At 38.7% G+C, this 21616-nt stretch overlaps 1 protein-coding gene across 1 annotated transcript; it reads left to right on the top strand.

Moving 5' to 3' along the window:
- Nucleotides 1-205: 205 nt before the first annotated feature.
- LOC107089181 (alpha-N-acetylgalactosaminide alpha-2,6-sialyltransferase 1-like) lies at nucleotides 206-20233 on the top strand. Its single transcript, XM_015381826.1, has 9 exons — nucleotides 206-474; nucleotides 570-852; nucleotides 1089-1251; nucleotides 6705-6867; nucleotides 7970-8108; nucleotides 8200-8288; nucleotides 17138-17221; nucleotides 18447-18546; nucleotides 18884-20233. Exons 1-9 carry the CDS (start codon nucleotides 374-376, stop codon nucleotides 19091-19093), a joined length of 1332 nt encoding a protein of 443 aa, XP_015237312.1. The 5' UTR covers nucleotides 206-373; the 3' UTR covers nucleotides 19094-20233.
- The last annotated feature ends 1383 nt before the right edge of the window (nucleotides 20234-21616 follow it).

Raw genomic sequence — 21616 nt, forward strand, 5'->3', positions numbered from 1 at the left:
AATTTTGTAATGATAAATCCAAAATGGAAAAACATGGATTATTACTAAATGTTATACATATCAGAGGCATACATATTGCTAAAAATTGTTTTGATCTATTTTGAATTGGATCTAGTTTGTGTTCTTTGATTAAAGTTTCTTTATTATTAACTTTGAATTCTGTCCTATTATGTAGGGATATCCTCAGCTTCAGAGGGCAAAAATCCTCACAGAGCTTCTCTGACTTTCCCCAAATTCCACACCTGATCTTACTGGCTGTACTTGTTTGACTTTTCCGCTGTCATGTTAAGAGCCAGTTTAAGGTTTCCTTCGGTAAATATTTACTCATCAACCATAGTCTCGTCCACATTTTCAACGCCTCAGCTTCGCAAGAATGGTTCATAAAACAGTTGCACTGTTTTGCTTTGTAATGGTGATTTTACTCAGCATTATTCTTTTCATGATGTCTCAAGAAAATTTACCTGCTAGCATAAGGTAAGTGTTTCAAATTATATAAATATGTAGTTTTCCTTTGTTTTTTACTTGCTAAGGATCTTTCTTGTTACATTTGCATATTTATTAAAATTCAGATACAGATGGAAGGCTATGCCAGAAATAAAGGGAATCAGAGGAGGAAGCTATGAAAATGAAGGGCTACGTCAAAATGAAGGAAACCTTTTGACATCTTGGCTCAATGCAACACAGTCTTCAAGAACTGCTGAAACATCAACAAGGGATTCAGAGCCAGAGACTGATAAGAAGAATATGTCTGCAGAATATCCCATTCCAATTATACACAAAAGTTCCTTCAAAAAGCTTCCTAAGTGGAACTTTGAGGATATTTACAATTTAGATGCCCCCCCTAGACCTAATGTGAGTATACTGTAGAAAATCACTTAGAAAAAAGAAGCTAATATCAATATTAGGGTCTGCTTGGTCCCGTCTTCACTTGTTTGCTTTTGGTGCTGCTTCATTCTTTGTCTGTATGCACCATTGGCATTAGGCTATTAATAGCTAAGTGTACATTGAAACTTAAACTCATAGTAGCTCCAGTTGAATAAATGTTTGACAATCTTAAATCTCACTTTCTAACCCGGTCTCAAACACAGACATGTTCCCAGTCTTTGCGTAACTCCAGGGATGAGGACTTCCAGAAAGCCTTCCTTCCCAACATACGCATGTTTCTGCACAAAGATAACATCAACATGAGAGAGTGGAATCGACTATCACATTTCAACAATCCTTTTGGTTTCATGGATATGAAGTATGAAGGTAGGTGTTTGCTTAGATAGTGCTACAAATGTGTGAGTAAAATAAATAATTAATTACTTTTGAGGCGATAAGCAGAGACGTTAGCCCATTTTTGGGGGGTGCTGAAGTGCCCCTAAATTAAATCAAAGCTCCCCTTGTCATGATCGCAGCCCCGGTAGCTGATCTAATCACTCACCTCATTCACCTGCTGTTCCCTCCCCGCTCTCTAATTATCATTCATCTTATTCACTTGCTCCCCGTGCAGGGGCAGCCCGGGTTCTGGCCCTTTTCCACGGAGTCCTCGAAGTTTTGGCTCGGAACTGGGTGGAGTTCAGTTTTAGTCCCGTAAGCCTGGCTCTTAGGATCAGATTTCTGCCTGCTCGCTGGGGTTGCTGCATCGGGGACACTCTGAGCGGCTCCTTGCGCCACATCTCGTTTGGCAGTCTATCGGCTGGATCCTGCCTTCCTCCAGCTGCTGCATTTCTGCTTTATCCACAGCAGCCCGCGTTTCTATTCAGTTTTGTTTTAATTTCTGTCATTAGTTTTAAAACTTCCCACTGTCTGACTTGCCTGAATTCTGGGTCCATCTGTCCGGTTTTATGACACCCCTAAAACTGGAGTGTTTTTTTCTCATACTGTATGCACTTTTTAAAATAAAAAAAAACAATAAAAGCATAAAACACTACAGTACTTGATTTAAAGAATAATATTTTATTTATTGAAACTTTCAAGAGACAATCATTTATTTCATAATGGAACGGTTATGTCATAACTCTGCATAAAGGCCTAAAGCTGTGGCTAACTTTCATAATTTTAGCATTCCAATCGCACAGCCCACCGCTCCAGGCTTTTCTTGAAGTCATAGGGAAATCATATTTAAATGTCAAATACTTCTGGCTTAAACATGTATATAAATGTACTCTTTATCAGACGATACTGTCCTAAAATTTAGAAAATAGCTATTTGAAACAAAAATTCTGTCTTAAAATCTGTGTGGAGCAAATGGATGAAAATAGACTGGAGGGAAAAAAAAAAACATGAATCGATACTCTTGCAGACATGTCGATGCATCGGATCGTTGGCTGTTGGATCGATGCATCGATACAAAATGATCATTTTACACCCCTAGACCCCAATTGGGGTCAGAACCCCAAGGTTGAGAATGGCTGCTGTAATGTGTCTGGGATTAGCTTGTTTTTCTTGTTATGTTTTTAAAACAACAATTCAAGATCAATTTTAAATTTACTTTATCATAATCTCTTTTTATTTTATTTTTTTCAATTTCTTGCTATTGGAATTGCTGTTGTGAATTTAGCCTTTTCTTTAATGGGAGAGTGTCTCAATGTTTAAGCATATGGCACATCTGCATATATTAATCCAGTTAAATACAATCCATTTTGCTAAAAGGGGAGAACAGCAGCAAGTTGTGTGAAAAGTACAAGGTCAGGAAAACAATCCAAATAGTGGCAGGCCAAACAGCATTTGTTATTCTGACAAAAAAAAAAAAAAAACAACCTTCCATTTAGTGGATGATTTTACATGTCAGAGTAGTAATATGATTGCCCCATATTAAATGGTTTCCAGAAGCATAAATACACATAACATCTCAGTGGACTTCTGTTTAATAACATCCACCAATTTTGGGAAATTCTCGCCTCGTTTGCAAACCCAATGGAAAAGCAAAAAACTTAGGAACTATAACCCCAAATTACTTGTGTGATACATTATTTGAAAGCTACCACCATCTAGTTTCTAGAAATATAAATGAAAATAATTTGACTAATGCACAGCTTAAACTGCTTCAGTTCAAACATAACTTGCAGTAGTTTTTTATTCTCGAAAATAATAGGTCTTTTTTGAACAGCAGTAATAAAGGCATTCTGAGTTATTAGTTGTAAACGCTTTAAAGCAGTGTGTTTTGAGAGGCGAAACATGAAATCTTTGTTACATTTTCCTAATTATCTACTTTGTTAATTTCACTGTACAATGAGAGGAAGAACAGGGGGGTGAGACAGAGCAGAGCAGGGAAAGAGAAGAGGAGACAAAGAGAGAGCAGTAGACCAGCCACCAGTCCAACGGATCTCAAAATCTGCCTTTGATTTACGGGATAAGACTATTGGTCCTAAACCGTTAGAACTCTTCTAGTATTCACTCACCCAGTTTGGCACACAAAAAAGAGCCTTTCATGAAAACTGGTTTAAAGGCTTTAAATGATTGGAATATTCTTCTAAAAATAATTTCGCTTTCTGCTTTGTTTGTCCAGTATTTGGCAAAAGATATGATGCATTAGTCAATAATGGAGTCAGTAATTGGTACTGAGCACATTTCATAAATTTTGAAAATGTATGTAGAAAACTGAAATGTATCATGCCTGCTAATCTGGGTGCTCAGCAAACCTAAACCCCTGGCAATATGATAGAGAACCTAAACAGAATATTTGTATTTAGGTGTGGATATTGACTGAGCCATTCTATTCGATGAGTACTGTACTTGTTCTGATGTATGTATTACTGCATTTGTTCTGAGCTATTCTATGGGGACTCTGTTTGTTTAGCTCTTTTCACCTGCTGGGAGGTGAAGCTCCGCCTCAGTCTGCCCTGTTCTTTTCAACCGTCCAGCAGGTATTTTTCCAGGCCCAGTTGTAGTCATAGACAGTGTTTACATGGATGTCTCGTTGGACGGGGTTTGCCTCCGCTGCAGATGAGTCAGAGCTTCCACCATGTTGAATGTGGTGCTGCTGCTGATAGACTCAGACGCTTAAACAGTATCAGAGGCACTTTAATCTCAGTTTACAATTTATATTCTTAATGTTTTTATTTATAATATTATGAGTTTATTTCATAACCCTTTGGCTGCATTTTATTTTTTGCAGAGCCGATTGAAGTTCACTACAACAGATGTTTACTTTCTGCCACATACAATATTTCAGTTACGTCAACGTGTGAATCTGCACCCAATGAGGCATCTATGTATATATGTCTGTGGTTTTAATCACATATTCTCACCATCTCATTCTAGCTTCTCTGTTCCCGCTGAACCCCCCCATCCCCGTCAGCATTCAACTTTGTGAGCACAGGTTCTGCTTGTTGGATGGGTGTACCGCAGTCTTAGTTAATTATTAAAACAGCTCTTCCACATTTTTTTCTGTTTTCTTCATGACTGCCTGAAGTAAAATCCTGGAAACAGTAGTTGGTATAAAATCATAGCATATAAAGTGGGGGAAAGATAATAAATTATTGTGATAATAAATCAGTGGAAGATTTTTTTTATAGACAGTAGGAGCCTTTTGAAGACAATCCAACCTGCTACTCAAATATCTCTCCTTCGAGTGTAATGTGGAATCCACATGACAATTTCTGCTGTTAAATATTTTTAGATTATTTACCGTATACTGCAGACCAACTCTGAACAGGTCGAGAGTATATGCAGAAATAAATTAATACTCAAAAAATAAAAAGGCATTCAATATGATTCTCCCAAAATTAAGTATTATGTATAAATGTAAGCAGTAACAAAATTATATAATGAAAAGATAAATGTATAAATCCCTCTTATTTAGATTAATATTTATTTCTGTTTGTAATAATAACCTTATTTATGAATTTATTATGTCATAATTTTCAATATATATTTATATTTGGGTTTTTTTTATGTATTCATACCTGTGCATCCTTTAATGATTTCTGTTTTCTTCTTCCTCTGGTCAGTCAAAAAAGCTCTGCAATGTAATGAAAGTCAGTCTGTCAGCAAGCTTTTACTAAGCATTTACTTAATTGCAAGATTTAGAAAGGAATCCAAGTGATACACTTATAAGGCTTTTGTTTGCATTGTTGAAATTCTGTGGAAAAATAAAAAGTTAAATCAATATTCCATTTTCCCTTATTGAACAACTGCTTTCTGCAGGCAGTTCATTCCTGGATGCCACCTCCTCCTGAGTCTAAACCGATTTACATCTCAAACTGTTTCTAATATCAGTTTTGAAAAAAAAAAAAAAAAAAATTACTGAATTTTTCAAAAATAATATTGTGCCTGAAGAAGGAAAAGCCTTATTGTTGAGTGGCACTCCTCCCTTGTCCAAGACTAATATACGTAGAACCCCTTCCCCACCACTTTGAACATTGAGAGACAGAAAATGCTTTTTTTATGCACTTTGTTTTCTGTCCTGTTCTGTAGGAGCAAGCCTTTGATGATAGCAGCTCACATGATGGGTTATTAGGGTTAGGGGGCGGGGAGCGGTGCAGCACTTCCAGATCTGAATCAAGCATTGAGAGAGCGGTCCACTCAAATCAGGGAATTCGCATGAAAGGGAAGGGAAAATAAACAATGGTTAGTGAAGGCAATGATCTCGAGTCTGTTTTCAGATTTCTGACCTAAGTACAATGTGCTCTGATTTTTGAACATCTCCAGAAGTTCTCAGCTGCAGAGCAACACTAAAACATGTAATATAATGTATTCCACAACCTCCTGCTGAATGCCCCAACTTCTTATCTCTTCTTATCTTATCTCTTAGCATATCTTTAGAGGTAATCTTTGGCATGTGTGATTGTGTACTCAGGATAACACTGAAGAGAAATAATATCTGTTTAGGGCAAAGGCTGAGATCACAAACCTACAGCTTTAAATAGTGTTGACAAGGGTTACAAACTGCAACAGCGTAGAACTAAAAGATAATAGATTCAAACTGTTAAAACCAATGAAGCTTAAATGTAAATTCAATCTGGAAGACTCCTGTCACCTTCCCCTAAACCACCTGCGATGTCCCTCATTCAGCTCTATCCAATCAGCTCGGGGGGGGCGCACCTTCTCCAAAGCCAGTAATCTTGCAAGATCCCCTTCATTTAGCTCCTTGCCCAGCTTCTCTCTCCCGAATGCAAGCAAACTTTCACCCACCTCCACCCCATCTCCTCCCTAATTCCTAGTCCTACAAATCCTCTGGCTTATTCTACAACCAGTATCCAGGCCCCAGGGGCAGACTACTCTAATCATTTTCTAGGTTACTAATTCAAGCAAATGTTGATTTACAGCATCAAAGTCTTCTGCTGGGCCCAAGCACCAAATAACTTATTTCGTTTATGTCTTTATCTGCTTCTGCCTCCTGGAACCCTAGTTGGTCTTGGCAGAAAGCCGCTCACACTGAGCCTGGTTATGCTGGAGGTTTCTTACTGTTAAAGGGAGTTTCCTCTCCACCATCGCTATATGTATGCTCAGTGCGAGGGATTGCAAAGAGTCAATGAGTCCTCGCAATCAGCTGGTTTTCCTTTAATGGAAATATCTTGAAGAACATGATTGTTTTACCTGTGTTAATATATTTAATATTTTCTGATTGCGACTTGTCTCTGTGTGAGTCTCCAGATTGAAATGACCTTTGTCATCAGGGTTGAATTTCATCAAGCCTAAACTTCCTGTAATATTTGAGATGTGAAGGGCTTGTTATGCTGCAATCCAGCTGCTGATTTTTATAAGATGTTTTGCAGATGTTATGCCTGTGTTGAAGCTCATCCCAAAGCCAAAAGAACCGCTACTCCGCCCAAAACCTGGCGGGGATGGCTGTATCCACTGTGCTGTGGTGGGAACTGCAGGTATCTTAAACGGCTCAAAAATGGGAGCTGAGATTGATGCACATGACTACGTCTTTCGGTAAGTTAATAACGCACCAAACAGGCTATTTTTGTTGTTTATAAGTGAGGATATTAAACAAGTTAACTGAGAGTTACCTTTAAGAATTTAACATATTTTCAAGTTGGTCACAGTGATGTGGTATGCAAATGGAATAAAAACATATTGCTATTGTGGTAATAAAAATATTATCTTTATTGTCCCACAATGGGGAAATTCTTTCTCGGCATTTGACCCATCCCCTTGGGGAGCGATGGGCTGCCTTTGTGCAGTACCCGGGGAGCAACGTGGCGTTAAGGGTTTTGCCCTGGATCCCAGAGTGGAGGCTGTGGTGATCAAAGCGGGTACTTGCAACCTTCTCAGAGCACAAGCACACTGCTCTAACCACTAGGCCAACACTCCCACACTCCCACTTTAATAGGTGACCAGTCTAGAAACTAAACTATATTGCCAAAGTATTTGTCTACATTTACATGAACTTCAATGACATCCTACTCTTCTTGTGGGAACCTTTGTTTCCAGCAATATGAACTTTAACTATTCTGTTATCATCTTCCACAGGATGGAATCACAGATAGATAAGAACACAACAATTGCAGCCCCTGCTTTATTTAATCCCCAATGGTTTTTATAAGATTGAAGTCAGCTTCGAAATGATTGTAAAGATCAAAATTCATAGATTTGATGGTGTGACCCAAAAACCAATTAATATCATTCTTCCTGGAAGATCTCTCTTTCATTTAACCGGAAACAAGAGGTTTGCAAATCACAAGAGTTGACTTTAATAGTAAGATTGTTAAATGAATCAACATAGTACCTCCAAGGTTGTCATGTTCCTTCCTTTAATGCAGCGTTACAAGTTGTTGTGGTTAATTTTACAACAACTTCACAAAAATAGTTTTGGAACAAAGCCTTCTCATCTACTGTTTAACGTGGTGGAAACATATTATTTTGGGATTTTTGGGATATAAATTTGGGATTATTACTAAAGTGGCAACACTCAGGATTTGTTGTCATTTGAGCAAGTTTGTAACTTGAGGCTTTAAAATTCCTAGAAAAGGATTGTGATGTCAGATGTGATCTTAAAGCAACACCTGAATGTACCCATGTGTTTTTTTGACAGAATGAATGGTGCAGTGATCAAAGGTTATGAGGAGGATGTGGGAAACAGAACATCGGTGTATGTTCACACATCTCACTCAATCACTGCCTCACTTTATATATTTAGGAAGTATGGATACACATCAGCTCCACATGATGAGGTACTAAAGCTATAATGTCTGTCAGTGTTTGCTAGTTTTTCCATGAAGCATAAAATAAATATCACTATTGATATTCTTTGTGTTTTCACAGGGTATAAAGTACGTCATGATTCCTGAAGGAATGAGGGATTACAAATGGCTCAAACCTCTTATCGGAGGGGAAGAGACATCTAGAAAACAGTAGATATCTCATTTTATTCTTCATTTGTAGAACATGCATACTAACAAATCAGTACGATGTACTACAAAGTGGGTCTGTAAATTTTAATATACCGGTAGTGAATAAGCCTGCTTGTCTAATCAATTCCATTTAAAAAGAGATCCATGACACAGTCTTAGTTTTAAAAATATCATTCCTGCTTATTTTTTTTTTATTGTGGCCCATAGTACAAATGTAGTTCACAGTACATACACTTAATGTACAATACCACAAAACTAGCCTGACTAAATGAGAGATGAGTGGTGTTATTTAGTCTGGCCTCAATGAATGAGACATCGGAAGATTGTTGATGAGAACAACCCGTTGTTTTTCAAACCATGTCTGTGCCTATTGGCCAACACTCTGACCAATGAGCAGAACTGACTGTGACGTAGGAATCGCGACAGGAAGCTGGTGGGGGAATGTAAACAAACAGCTTGTCGTTCAAACAGCGAATACGTCCTTCTCAAAAATGAATGAGCGTAGAGCCTTTTCCTGCTCACGTTTCAACGAAAATGGCAAGTCTAATCCTTCCAAAACTGATTCCAAAGCTGAGTCAAAAATCGCCGTTAGAGCCAGCGGTCCTTCACACACAACTGTGCCGAGCCCTGGCTGCCGTTAGCTTTGGAGCTCAGCTCAGCTGGTCTTCTTAACTTCGGAAATTATTTTTTTAATTAAGCATTAAATCGGTAAATGGACCATATGATGACGCTTTAGAGTATAATATTATCGCCTCAAATTATCTTAAAACATACATTTATTCAGCAACAGCAAAAGAAAGAGAACTTTTAACTTTCAATGCAGCGCTCCATTGAAAGTTGCTGCTGCCGCAGTCCATGCTACTGTTGTGCTTTCTTCAGCGTCGTGCAGGTTTGTCGTCATGCCCTCAAAACCCCACCCGCTTTGTCATCCAGACATTCAAAACACATCTCTGCTGTGTGACTGGCTGCCAGGTTTAGGGCCTGGGGCATTGATCGAGGCTAGACCAACTCAAAGGCAAAAATGATTTTGGCCACTGGCGGGTGGGGCTAGTTTTCTAGGCTACCACAAAACAGCTTCATAAATACCCAGAAATATGGAGGGAATCTGTGAATCGGTGATTGTAGCGAACTTCAGCTGGTATGGATTTTTGGTTTCTCTTCATTCCATCTAAACAAAACTCCAAACATTGTCTATGACGTGTATTTCAGTTCAGTCTGCTAGCCAGACAAACGGTGAAACTGGGGTCGTAAAACAAGGTTTTTGACGGAAGGCAAACTGAGGAGATGCAATGTCCTGCTCAAACAGAATTTTAATAAAGGTTAATAATAAAAGGAGTCAAGAACTACCTTGAAATTTCTTATTAAATAGCTGCATTAACATTGGACATGAGTATGCAAAGATAAATTTCCATGTAAAAAGAGGTTTTTAGACTAGTGAACATACGTATCTCAATATATTTTTCTGCTGAGCCAAGGTAAGAAATGTTTGATAGTGTTCAGGAGAGGCTCATTACAATGAAATCCCACAGCTGCAGCCCTGTAATTCTGGGCAATGTTGTGTTGGTTCATAATTAAAAAGAACAAGCTCAGAGTTCAGTTAACATAGATTAAAATTAAGTAGCTCATGTTCATAGTTCCCTTATAAAAAAAATTAACTAAGTTCATAATTCTATAAATAAAATAGTTCAAGTTTGTCAGGGTTTGGTTGTGGTTTAGAGGACCCAAATGCAGAGGCAGAGAGGCTGAGGAGATTTCTTGCAGTTTAATGATGAAAACGGTTAACCAAGGCAGGAATCCAAAAATCCAACTAAAATGTAAAGCAAACCAGAACCATGGAGACATCAGGGGAAACCAAACACGAGAAGCCAAGGTGAGATGAGGTAGGAAGACAACAGCATGAGAAACCAGCAATGACAAGTAGCGAACAAGAAGTGACAGCAGAGGGAGAGTCTATATAGCTGACTGAGACAAAGGCAGGGCTAACGAGCGGATAAGGAGCAGGTGTGAGTGGAGACAACGAGGAAGCCATGGGGAAAGGAACACACACAAGAGGGCAAAAAGGTGGGCAAAAGAGGACAACAACAGAAAAACCTGAGAAATAACATAAATCTAGACACTATAACAAAATAGGAATTAACCCAATAAAACTGGAAAACATGGAACAAAGTAAAGCACAACAGAACCAAGACCATGACCGTACCCCCAACTTAAGGGCGTATCCCAGAGGCCCTAAAATGTCCAGAAACAAAAAAAAAACTCACCCAGGGTGGGCGGAGGGGGAACGAGGAAGGAGGGCATGAAACACAAAACCAAAAGACAGAGTCTAAAAAACAATCAACACACCAAAGGTGAGCGAGGGCAATCAGAAGTCTCTGTAGGCCGGCCGTGGGGCCGGAGGCGAGGCTGAGTCTCTGACGAAGGAGGGCGTCTGGAGGAGGCCGGAGGTGAGGCAGAGTCTCTGAAGAAGGAGGGCCTCTGGAGGAGGCCGGAAGCGACGCAGAGTCTCTGTCGCAGCAGCAGCTGCCTTGGGGGAAGTCTTCTATGACGCAGCCACAGCCACCTTGGGGGACGCCGTCTCTGACGCAGTAGCAGCCGTCTTGGGGGCTGCCCACTGCAGCACTAGAACAACCTTGGAGGGGGCCGCCCACTGCGTCACTGAAACAACCTCGGAAGGGGCCACCGACTGCGGCTCACGAACAACCTCGGAGGGGGCCGCCCACTGCGACTCAGGAACAACCTCTGAGGGGGCCGCCCACTGCAGCTCTTGGAGGCTTGGAGTGCCAGCTGAGGGCTCTTGGAGGCTTGGAGCGCCCGTTGAAGACTCTTGGAGGCTAGGAGCGCCCCCACTGAGGACCCTTGGAGGCTTGGAACGCCCGCTGAGGGCTCTTGGGGATGAACTCCCACTGAGCTTTAAAACACGGACCTTTTCATTAGTGTGCTCAGGGGTCTCTGGATGGCACAGAGCAGGCTAAGGGGTCTCTGGACGGCACCGAGCAGGCTCAGGGGTCTCTTGACCGCACAGAGAGGGCTCAGGGGTCTCTTGACGGCACAGAGTTCGCTCAGGGGTCTCTGGATGGCCGGAGCTCGCTCAGGGGTCTCTGGACAACAAAGAGCGTGCTCAGGGGTCTCTAGCCAGCTAATGGGCTCTGGATTAGGCCCGCTAATGGCCTCTGGCGCTAGGCTAACTGGCCCGCTAATGGCCTCTCGCACTGGGGAAAATGGCCCACTAAAGGGCTCTGGCTCAGGATCTGGCCCACTAAAGGGCTCTGGCTCAGAATCTGGCCCGCTACAGGGCTCTGGCTTGGGAAGTGCTGGATAGTGGAGAGCTGATGGAGGTGGTAGGAAGGGGAAATAGATCTTCTCTTTACCCATAAAAGTAGTCCCGTTACTCAAACTCCTCAATATGGGGAGCTCTGACTGCAGGGGGGTGTAATCATGGCGACTGAATTTAAACCTAACACAAGAATCTAACTGCTGGTCATGGAGGTGACGACCTAGGCCATAGGGGAAACTTACCTGGTGAAGAGGGAAATTGAAGCAGGCATCAGGCTGACCCGCCAGAGAGGGTGTGGAGGCGTCAGGCTTACCCGCCGAAGAGGGAGTGGAGGCATCAGGCTGACCTGCTGTAGAGGGAGTAGTCTTCTTCCCCCAGCGGCGCTTACGCCTGAATGAAGCAGGTGGCAGGGGAGGACCAACAGCTTGTGATGGTGGAGGAACAGGATTGTAGGCAATTGACAACAGAGTAGGAAGGAGATAAAGTGATGGTTTGGGTGCTGGAGGTCTGTTGAAGAGTTGGGCGCTGGCTGCTTGATGGTTCCACTCCAACTCTTCAAACAGTTTGGATAACACTGGGGGAGATAGGAGTGAGGAGTTAGAGTGGAGAATCTGTTCCAGTTGGCCAGCCGCACTCACCCCATTCCAAGGTGGTGTTACACTGACTATTGAGTCAAGAGTATTCCCTAGGTTGATGAAAAAATTCCCTCAGGGTGTCCAGACTGGGCTCTGCATGGTCATATTTTGGTTGGTTCCTACTGTCAGGGTTTGGTTGTGGGTTAGAGCAGTGTTTTTCAACCCTGGTCCTCTGGGCACACTGCCCTGCATGTTTTAGATGTTTCCTAGCTTTCACACACCTGTTATCAATTGATAGCAGGTTATCAGGCTTTGCTGAACTGCAATAATCTGAATCAGGTCTGCTGAAGCTCAGAAACATCCAAAACATGCAGAGCAGTGTGCCTTGAGGACCAGCGTTGAAAAACACTGGTTTAGAGGACCCAAATGCAGAGGCAGAGGCTGAGGAGATTTCTTGCAGTTTAATGATGAAAACAGTAAACAAAGACAGGAATCCAAAAATCTAACTAAAATTAAGCCATGTAAAAAAAGAAAAAAAATTCAGGTGTTTTATAAAAGTTGTGAAAGTCGTTCTCTAGTTCAGAAAGCACTTTAGTTTTCAAAATTGAAAAAATTTTTGTTATTTTTTTATTTTAAATTCCCCATTCAGTAGCAGGTATTTCCCAAGTTGCTGGGATGATTAAACTTGATGTGTCGTTTTAAGTTTTAAGTGATGTGCCCAAGTGTCCAGGTAGGCACAGTTTGCACAAAAATATGGGTTTTGTCTGTCAGAGTCTTCCTTTGTTAGTTCATAAAACTCCACCAAGCGCACTGCAAAACTGGCATTAGAAATCCCAGTAGAAAAGTCTGAATCACGCAGACTATAACTAACAGTAGGAATGCTGGTGTGTCAGGTTGTTTGCTGTAATAAGTGGCATAAAACCTCATGTCATCCAATGAAAAATGTTACTGTTCATTGAACGCAAGGGCATAGGTTTGATTTCAACTTTGGTAAGGACACTATTGGTCTCAGTTTCAGTGGTCTGATATTATTGGTCCGAAGCAAAAATATGCATGGTCTTTTTCATGCTTAATCTGAATATCAGGGCACATTTTGTTTAAGGACAACATTTATTGCTACATCAATACAAATCTTATACTGTAAGCACTATACACACTAGATGCAGTTTATCAATGTTTAAAGCATCACTCTCTCTGACGAATGGGGAATTAGGACTTTTTTCCACTTTGAAAAGGTTTGCAATTAAACCTACCAGCGACTAAGACAGTGTTTATTTAACCAACTATAGTCTAAATGTGTCTATTATATGTGAATTTATCCTCTGTTTATATTAATTGATTATTTAAATAATCATCAAGTAATTTAGTAATTGATTAATCATTAACTCGAGTATAGGGCCACTAAAATGTGCCTTTAGCCGACAGAGCGACCCACTTAGAGCAGGAATTATAGCAAGATTGCAAAACATATGTAAACATTTTGCATTTAAGATAAAAAAAAAAATGTTTTTTTCTGTCAATATTCTCCATCCAGAACTCCTCAAGAGGAAACGTTTCTGTTTCACCTGGTTTAATTTCATAAAAAAATGTAAAAGTTAAGTAACCTTTGGCTATCTGATTATTAATTGATTAATTGAAAAAAATAATCAACCGATTAATTAATTTGCAAAATAATCATTAGTTGCAGCCCTAATTTTATGGTAAAATTCCAAACACATTTCTTCCATCATACAGCACTGAAGGCCAACTGCTTTACCTTGAGGCTGCCCTGCATCATTATATCTGTGTTTCCTACAATCATATAATGTTTCTATTATACAAGCGGGTTTTTAATAGTACAGGATTAAATGTAACACAAACTTTTATCGTCATCCTATATTGCTTACTGTCTGATTGTTTAAATAGCTCCTTATGTCTATCTTCTTTTTTAGTGGCACATCTACATAGCACAACACTATGAATGAGCCTAAGTTTATTCAAATATAAAATCACTTTTAACAATTACAAAAGACAATTTAACACTATCTTATCTGTAATGTAATAGTATCCAAAATAAACAGCCAGATTCTAGCATTATTTACCAGACATTAATGTTTGTGCTAATTTACTTATGGACCTTGTGGAAATCTAGAAACATATAATCAATGTAAATAGAGTTCCTCCGTTTGTTTTTATCCTATTTCTAGAAGTAGAAGTTAATTAAATAGCACTATTTAAATGTGGAAAACAAAAAAAATAGGAGATCTTTAGCATCCTTCTGGTGTTTTTATGTTCTACAAAAGAAATAACACCTGTTATTTATACCTGAACTGCCGTCAAAAATGATAACAGTAACAGCAAAGAAATATTGGTGAAAGGGAATCAGAAATGGTGATAGCTTACAGTCTCTGCTTGTCCATTTTAACAGCAGTTTTCAGAACTCCTGCCTGACTCAGAATATTTAGTTTTAGAAAAGAAATCCTAACGTTGGTTACTTACATTTTTCAAGTTCCACAAATCGAAACTCTCCTGCTTCTTTACAGAACTGTAATCAGAAGCTTTAGCGTAGTTTTAGCGTAGTTTTTTAATTGGGACTAGTTTCGTAGCCTATTATTAGTTTTGGTAAACCACGTATTCTAGCGTAATTTCTTTCTTATTTCGCGCTCCAAGCACGCACGGGCGCACATGCTGAGGAGCTTCGAGAGGAAAAGAAGCGACTGCTTCAACAACGCTGGATTGTAAATTATAAACATGTTCACATCGAATTATTGCTAGGGACATGTAGGTCGGTCCAAAATTTTTGGTAAGGGCATGTCCCTATGGTCCCTATGCAAACCTATGCCCATGATTGAACGCGTTCATGCACAACACTGCTTGTGGGCATCAGCTCTTGGAAACTGATTACTCATCTTTTAGATCCCTTCACAATCCTTGTAAACCTGCTTTTCTACTTCAAAATATGTGTTTCTCAATTTGGGTGTCACCTCTTGGAAATTAATTACTCATCTTTTGGATCTCTTCCATAGAATTAGTTTCACAATCCTCGTAAACCCTTGTTACTTACAAATGTGTATTTTTTAATTCCCATAAAAACTTGATTTTAGGTTTACAACAGCTTTAAACCATAATCAAGTAAGCTTATATATTCTAATATGGTGAAATACTGATATAGTACCTAACCTTTGCAAACATTTCTATTTGATCATTTGTGTTGTGCATACGATTGATCGATTGAATGTTGAGAAGACAAACACCACAGCAGCTCTATATAATCATAAAAGACATATCCGTTTGATATGTCATTAGTTTATATGGGTGGTTAAAATATATGTTGTTGCATATATCTTTATTAAACCATCTTTTGGGTCTCACTAAAATACCTGTGTATTTAGCTCTACTTATCTGAACATCTTATTTTGTTTTATTTTAAACACCTCCCTCTATGTTTGAATAAAAACAGGATAATGAGACAATAAATGTGTTGAAAAGTAAACTATCCTCCATCCCTACTGGCACCCATGTTACAGATGTGTAAAGAAAACCTTCTGCATTTTCAAAATGGGGAAAAAAGAAACCATAGCAAACAATATTTTATGTTGGTTTCTAGTTTTTTTTTTTTTGTTTTTTTGCTAAATCCAGGATCACATGGATAACCAATGAATTTTAAGGTTTTATTTTCAAAGCTACAATAATCTGGAAGCAGAAAACTGCAGCGGTTGGTCCAAGGAAAGAAAGCAGGTTGATCAGGAAGGAGTTAGTTGATGAAAATAGATGACTGATTTATTTCCTTACTTACTTACTAGACAGGACAGGCATAAATAGAGAAGCTTGGAAAACAGGATGAATCTATTAATCATCTGGATGCTTGAGGTTAACCGCAGAGCGATGGCACACTGCCTGGATTTCAAATGCACGATTAATCAAGGAGATAATTTGCAAATAGAAGCCTTTAGTTTAATGTCATGAGTTTATAGCCAAACCTTTTATCCAGGCGAGTACTGGGGGGCAAGAATCCTTGTCCGATCAGTCAAACGTCAATTTGTCTCCACTGACGGGGTTCAAGTAGAAACCATCAGATCGAAAAAGAGGGATGAGGTGTCAGGATTTGGAGAAGAGGTCGATTATAGTTAGGATGGTGTTGAAACCCTTAGATGATGTTAGTCTAGAGACAAAATTCACTAGCGCTGTTGTGGGCACACACTGGACAAGAAAGAACATAACATAACATCCTTATATATTTCTCTGGATTCCGAATCTTGGCATTGGAAAACCTTTTCTTTAGCTCAGAAAAAGCCCTTTCAACTTCAGAAATACTAATAATATATTAATAATACAGTAGTTAACCGGCAAAGCTGCGTAAAGTAAGTTACTGTAAATTGATAGGAAAAAGTCTTACAGTATTTCAGAGTAGCTGTTTACCATGGTCAATTTTATTGTTTTTTATTTTTTTTATATTTTACCTCCTTATTCACACATTGGCCACCGGATTTGTGAAAAGGGTGAACATCAGACTACGTCATCAACTCAGACTCACCCTGAGCGTTAAAAGGCAGCTGACACATTTTGCCAGTTGCCAGCAGATAGAGAGCAACTTTTAAATTGGCCTATCCGTCAAGCCAATGGTCAGAGATCAGCTACCCAGAATAATAAATAAGCTTAATAAGAAGAGAGCGTATGGCAGAAAAATAACTAAGAGGATCCCCCCCCCCCAAAAAAAAAGTACAAAAAACAGAAAATTATAGAAAAAACAAAACAATAATAATAATAATCATGTTGTGCTCTCAGACCCTACGGAGCAGAGCCTGAACTTGTTTTGTTACGTGGCAGCTAAGTAAATTAAGATCTGTGTCAGTCTTCATAAGGCAGAAAGTGTTTCAAAGAAAACAGTTATCCTCTCAGTTCTGTTCATAGGAAAAAGCTAATCAATAACTGCTGTGCATCAGAGATTTACAACATATTTGTATTGATGTTAGTATTGTCACATTTTTACAGACAGTCATCTTTGTTCTTTTCCCTTACAGCCCCAGAACCTACTACTCAGGACAGTACAACGAGAGCCGCTTCTATGTTTTACACCAGGACTTTCTGCGATATGTACGGAACAGGTTAGTCGTGCTGCATGATCTGATTCATATATCCTCTTTGTAGGGTTTCCAGGCATCTTTTTTTTTTCCTTACGTAAAAGAAAAATGAAACCTTATAACTTTTAAATAGGAAATAAAAGAGTGTAAAATGTGGAATCAAATTAAAAGCAGTGCAGCCTCTAAATGGACATGTTTTAATTATTACGTTGTTTATGAAAGCTGACAACAGATCCCTCTGAGTTTTTTGCTGCTATAACAGTGTCAACAAATCTTGACGACAGCCTGCAAAGAGCGAAATGACTGCAGATGAAAACAAGGCAGCTTGAGGCGTACCTGCAGCTTGAGTTGCTCAATTTAAGTTATGGGGAAATTATTGCTTTTCCTGTTTCCTGTTCTTGTGGTGGAGCGAGTTTTACTACTGCAAGTTCATATATGTCAGAGCTGGGGAATATGTATATAGATAAGTACTAATTACCACCAGTTCATTCAGTCTTTCTTGTTTCAAAGAAGAAGATCTCTTAATTTCTGCTTGAAAAAGCTGTACTCTGCAGAAACAGCAGTCACAGGGCTGCAGGCTATCCCTAGAGCTGTCCACCATGCCCTTACACCATGCCCCCCCCAAAAAGGTTTTGCATGTACTATAATGCATGAACTATAAAAAATGCAAAATTTGTACATAATATTATGTTTTTGTTACTTTTTAAATATAGAAACATCATTGCCTTAAAGGGATACCCTTTCTAACTAAACAATTCCTTAGTTTTTTTCCTTAAGCTTTTCCTGTGTTTAGCCTATATTCCATTTTCAGATTTAGACTAAACTAAAAAAAAAAAGCACAGAAATTATCCATTTTAACTTTTCACTGTTGCTCAGAGAACATGCTGAGTTTGTAAATGTTATCAGTTTATTAGAAATCTGAGTTTAAGGAAGCATCTATATTGGAATAAACAAAGATAATCTTGCCTTTTTTCCCTGCTAGCCCCCACCATAAGATGCTAGAAAACAACAATTTAAAATGTAAGCATTTAGTCTTGATCTGAATGATTCATGAGACAATGTTTAAAAATTTACTATATGTTTGATTTTTAGTTGCCTACTCTAGTTAGGCAAATATTGGTATGGGAAAGTTAAACCTTTACAGAGTGAAAATCAGCCACATAATGCGGATTGGTACATCTCTAATGAAGAGCTAATTAAATAAAATGTTAAATCTACCTTTGATAACAACACTTCCCTTACCTTGCAGGTTTTTAAAATCACCCAATCTCAACCGAGGATACTGGGCAATTGTCCGCCCAACTAATGGGGCATTTGCTATATTTACAGCCCTGCACGCTTGTGACACAGTAAGTTAATTTTTGTAGTAATTCACATTGGCTTTTGAGAGGGCTGCATTTGTTTGTCTGTTATTGCCAAAATAAATACCATTAAAGTGATTTTTTTGTTATTGTTTTTTTTTTATGGTCTTATAAAACCTTACTTTTGGCATGGTCATTATACATTAGAATAATCAGATCCCTTTTCTCTAACCATATACGGTAAACACTAAGAAATAGAATTTTTATTTAAGCCGCTGTGTATATGAATATGACTTGTATTTACCCCTTTTTGTAATTTGGTTACAAGATGTAATAACTTATCATACCCTTTTCTCTGGCTTTTTTTTTTGTATGTCATGTTCAGGTGAGTGCATATGGATTCATGACAGAAGACTACAGAAAGTACTCCAACTATTATGCTGAGAGGCACCTAAAGACAAATGTAATTTTCTATAGCAACCATGACTACATTATGGAGAAGAATTTATGGAAGAGCCTTCACGACAAAAAGATAATTAAGCTGTTTCAAAGAACTGGATCACAAAATGGGGTTGAGGTGCCAAAGCAGACCTGAGAATGACAGCAAACTGTGAATGACAGTTTCAGTAATAAGAAAAATACCATGTTAGACAAAAACTGTAGTTATCAAAACTGGTAGTCATCATGCTTTTGTGTTGAATGCAATAACTGTAAAATATGTAGACCAGTCAAGGTTTCTTTTATGAAGGTTGCATGCAGTATTGCGAAGTGATACTGATATTCTGCAACAGTGACTAGAATTAAGATGTTTTTGTTGTTGTGGTTTTGTTTTTAATCACTGCTGGTAGAACTTCCTATAATGGGTAATGGGTTGGCCCCTTTTATGGTTCATCTATGATTAAATTAGGCTGATTTTAAACATGTTATTTACTGCCAATCAATAACAATTACTTTCTTTGTAATTGATTATATTAACATTAAACTATCTTGAATGCAAGAATATGATCCTTTGATGTCGAAGGACGATGTTAATGTGGTGGGCGCTAGATAATCACAAGTTTCATTAAAATCATTTTCAAAATCAGAGATATTAGCGTAACACTTTTCAATAAGGTACACAAAAATTTATTTACTACCAATAAAAACCTAGGGGACAATTAGGAAATACATATTTCGGGACACCTCACCCAACCTTTTTTTCGACCACTTAGTTACTCCGATGCTGTGCCCGAACATCAGCAATAACCCCAAGACCCCTCAATCACTATATAGAACTGGGACTATATAGGGGTTTTGATAGTGCACTATGTTAACTGAATGTTCAGTTAGATGACCAATACCTTTCGCTCCCCGTTGGTCACATGACCCCGACTCCCTCCACAATGCCTCTTTGTCCTCTCTTGTTCTCAAAACAAATCCCATAATGCTTTGCAAGGAGAGCTCTTACAAAGCTTTTTGGGCTATATGTGCTGATCTTGTGACCATTGACACTACTTTTCAAGGAGATTTCAGAAAGCCTAATTAGCCTAATTTAAATACACAAACCACTTTGCTTAAATTTGGTTTAGCAATAGCATACAAGTAGCCTTGCCAGCCAGACTACTACAACCTTTACACGACATATCAAAGTGGTAAAGAGCTGATAGGGCTGCATTTCAAAGGCGGGACCAACAGGGTCAGTGTCGTCAGGTTAGAATTAATCAGATAATTACCTATATGAAACAGAAACTGCAAGTGATGCACTCTGTTTTTTGTAATTTTGTAATCCACGAAACATGTCAAGTATGAAAAGATTAAATATGTCTTTTTTAAAAGAAATGCCAGTAAAGATATCCTTTGTTTAGTACATTAGGTTGGCTCAGACTCACTTAGGACATCAGAAAAGGCATCATTAAAACCTTGCTCTGTTGCGGTTGTCCTTATGCTGTACTAGCGAAAAGATGTTGAGAGTGATGCATCATAAAGTCCCGCCTCCAACGGTGTGATTAGTCCGGTCAGATCTGCCTGGAGTCAACGGCGGTTTACCAAACTGTACAATGCTCTGTGTAATTCAGTCTGGCTGGCCAGGAAAGCAAAAAAAGCAAAGTAAAGTTGACCAATTTCTGCCTCAGCAGCCATAAATGTCAGACTGAAACAAATAAACCTTTTTTTATATGAGAGAATCAAATATATTAAGTGCTGTGTGTCCACACTGAAAGCCCTCTTTGGTGTGTCTGCTTTTACAGAGTAAAGAAGACTTGGGTTTAGCTGTTTTTTGTATTAGTGAGATAAATTACATCAGAGGAAGCATAGAAATGTGGAAGCGGATTCCAAAAGTATGTATGGCTTGTCAGGACAGCTACAGTTCATTCGGGTAGGAAATGAGTGAGAGAGCAAAACATTGTTCCCCCTGTTCTTTGAGGCTTTCTTTAACCACAAATCATGTAAAGCTTTATTTTATTAAACCAGTTTTACAGTTACAGCTTGTAGAATATAAAAAAAAATAGAATCAGCAGGTTGGAACTGTATAATTACATAACCATAACATAAAATGTATTGTGCCTAAAAAGTAAAAGCTTTTAAATAAAAGATTTTGCTATCTGTGCATAGGTATGTGCATACTTAATTTTTCACCAACTGACAGGGCGTTGTCTCTCTTGACTTTAAGAGAACATGTTGTGATGAAAAAAGATTGTATGCATGTGACATCAATCTGTCAATTGTTCAAACTGATATAAGGTTTACACTTTAAGGAGGCCGCATGTTAATTAAAAGGTAGGAATGTGTAGCAGTTCACGTGAGATACCTATATGGAAACAAAAGGTGCTAGGTTTTTGTACTCAGGTGTAAAATGTACTAATAGTTGTATACCTGAGGCCAAACTGGAATATGTGAACATTATGTTCACATAAGCAGTAGACTTAGTCATATTAGTTTCCCCAGGCAAACTTTACCAAGCCTGCCTTATGTTCCAGACAGCCTTTGGCTGCCAAAGTTTTACAAACAATAATGCAAATGAGACAGCAATATTTTACTGCAATCCCTTACTTGAAAAAAAAGAAACATTAGCGTACAGTATTTAATTACATATATGCATAGTGAAGGATAGAGAGATAAAGATATAAAATTAATGGGGGGG

This window comes from Cyprinodon variegatus, unplaced genomic scaffold (assembly GCF_000732505.1).
Source record: "Cyprinodon variegatus isolate N-32 unplaced genomic scaffold, C_variegatus-1.0 Scaffold12, whole genome shotgun sequence".
NCBI lineage: Eukaryota > Metazoa > Chordata > Actinopteri > Cyprinodontiformes > Cyprinodontidae > Cyprinodon > Cyprinodon variegatus.

Excerpts from the sequence above, each read along its gene's own strand:
- LOC107089181 (XM_015381826.1), top strand. The coding sequence starts at position 374 with ATGGTTCATAAAACAGTTGCACTGTTTTGCTTTGTAATGGTGATTTTA. Across the intron at positions 1,252-6,704 it reads CATGGATATGAAGTATGAAG|ATGTTATGCCTGTGTTGAAG; the intron begins GTAGGTGTTTGC and ends GATGTTTTGCAG. Across the intron at positions 6,868-7,969 it reads GCACATGACTACGTCTTTCG|AATGAATGGTGCAGTGATCA; the intron begins GTAAGTTAATAA and ends TTTTTTTGACAG.